The sequence below is a fragment of the Aptenodytes forsteri genome, unplaced genomic scaffold (genome assembly GCF_000699145.1).
Source record: "Aptenodytes forsteri isolate BGI_AS27 unplaced genomic scaffold, ASM69914v1 Scaffold147, whole genome shotgun sequence".
Classification (NCBI taxonomy): Eukaryota; Metazoa; Chordata; class Aves; order Sphenisciformes; family Spheniscidae; genus Aptenodytes; species Aptenodytes forsteri.
In genome coordinates this window covers 713,282-714,035 of record NW_008795320.1, presented here as the reverse complement: position 1 = coordinate 714,035, position 754 = coordinate 713,282, and the positions used below count along the sequence as shown (strand labels likewise).

At 67.1% G+C, this 754-nt stretch overlaps 1 protein-coding gene across 1 annotated transcript in view; it reads left to right on the top strand.

The window, feature by feature from the left end:
* HAPLN4 (hyaluronan and proteoglycan link protein 4) overlaps positions 1-334 on the top strand; it is a 2,929-nt gene extending 2,595 nt beyond the window's left edge. Inside the window, exon 4 of the mRNA XM_009279851.1 lies at positions 3-334. Within this exon, the coding sequence (XP_009278126.1) occupies positions 3-334 (332 nt within the window). The remainder of the gene's footprint in view (positions 1-2) is intronic.
* Positions 335-754: the final 420 nt, after the last annotated feature.

The window sequence follows — 754 nt, the reverse complement described above, 5'->3', positions numbered from 1 at the left end:
AGTCTACTTCTTGAAGACGTACCGCAAGCTGAGCTACGCCGAGGCGGTGCAGGCCTGCAAGAACAACGGGGCGGCCGGGGCCAAGGTGGGCCAGCGCACAGCCGGCTGGAAGAGCCAGCTGCTGGACCGCTGCGAGGCCGGCTGGCTGGAGGACGGCAGCATCCGCTACCCCATCGTCAACCCCCGGGCACGCTGCGGGGGCCGGGAGCCCGGCGTGCGCAACCTGGGCTTCCCGGACAAGAAGTACAAGCTTTTTGGGGTTTATTGCTTCAAAAAGGCTGGCGAGGCTGCCCCGGAGAAGGCACTGGGTGGCGGGCACCCCAATCATGTGTGAGGCTCACCCTCCCCCCCAGCCTTGGCTGGGGACCCCCCGCCATGTGCTGGGCTCCCCGGCGTCGCTGCCTCCTGGGATACGGCGGCGCGGGGAGCTGCGGGCAGCCCCTGCGTTGGACTGGGAGAGGTGCCCGTGCGATGCCGGTGCAGCTGCTGCGCCGCAGGCTGCGGACAAAGCCCAGTGACGCTTGGGGAAACTGAGGCAGCGGGAGGGGATCGACTTCAGTAGCCCAGCCAGGAGCCTGCGCTCGGATCCAGGGCCGGCTCGCCAGCTCATTGCAGTTATTGCTTATCAATCAGCGTATTGCATGTGCTAAAGGCCCATCTGGAGCAAAGCAGGCTTGAGCCCCCGATGTCCTCGTCCTCGTGCCCGGGGTCCCCAGCTCCGCACTGTCCCCAGCACTGAACCCCCCCTGGGAGA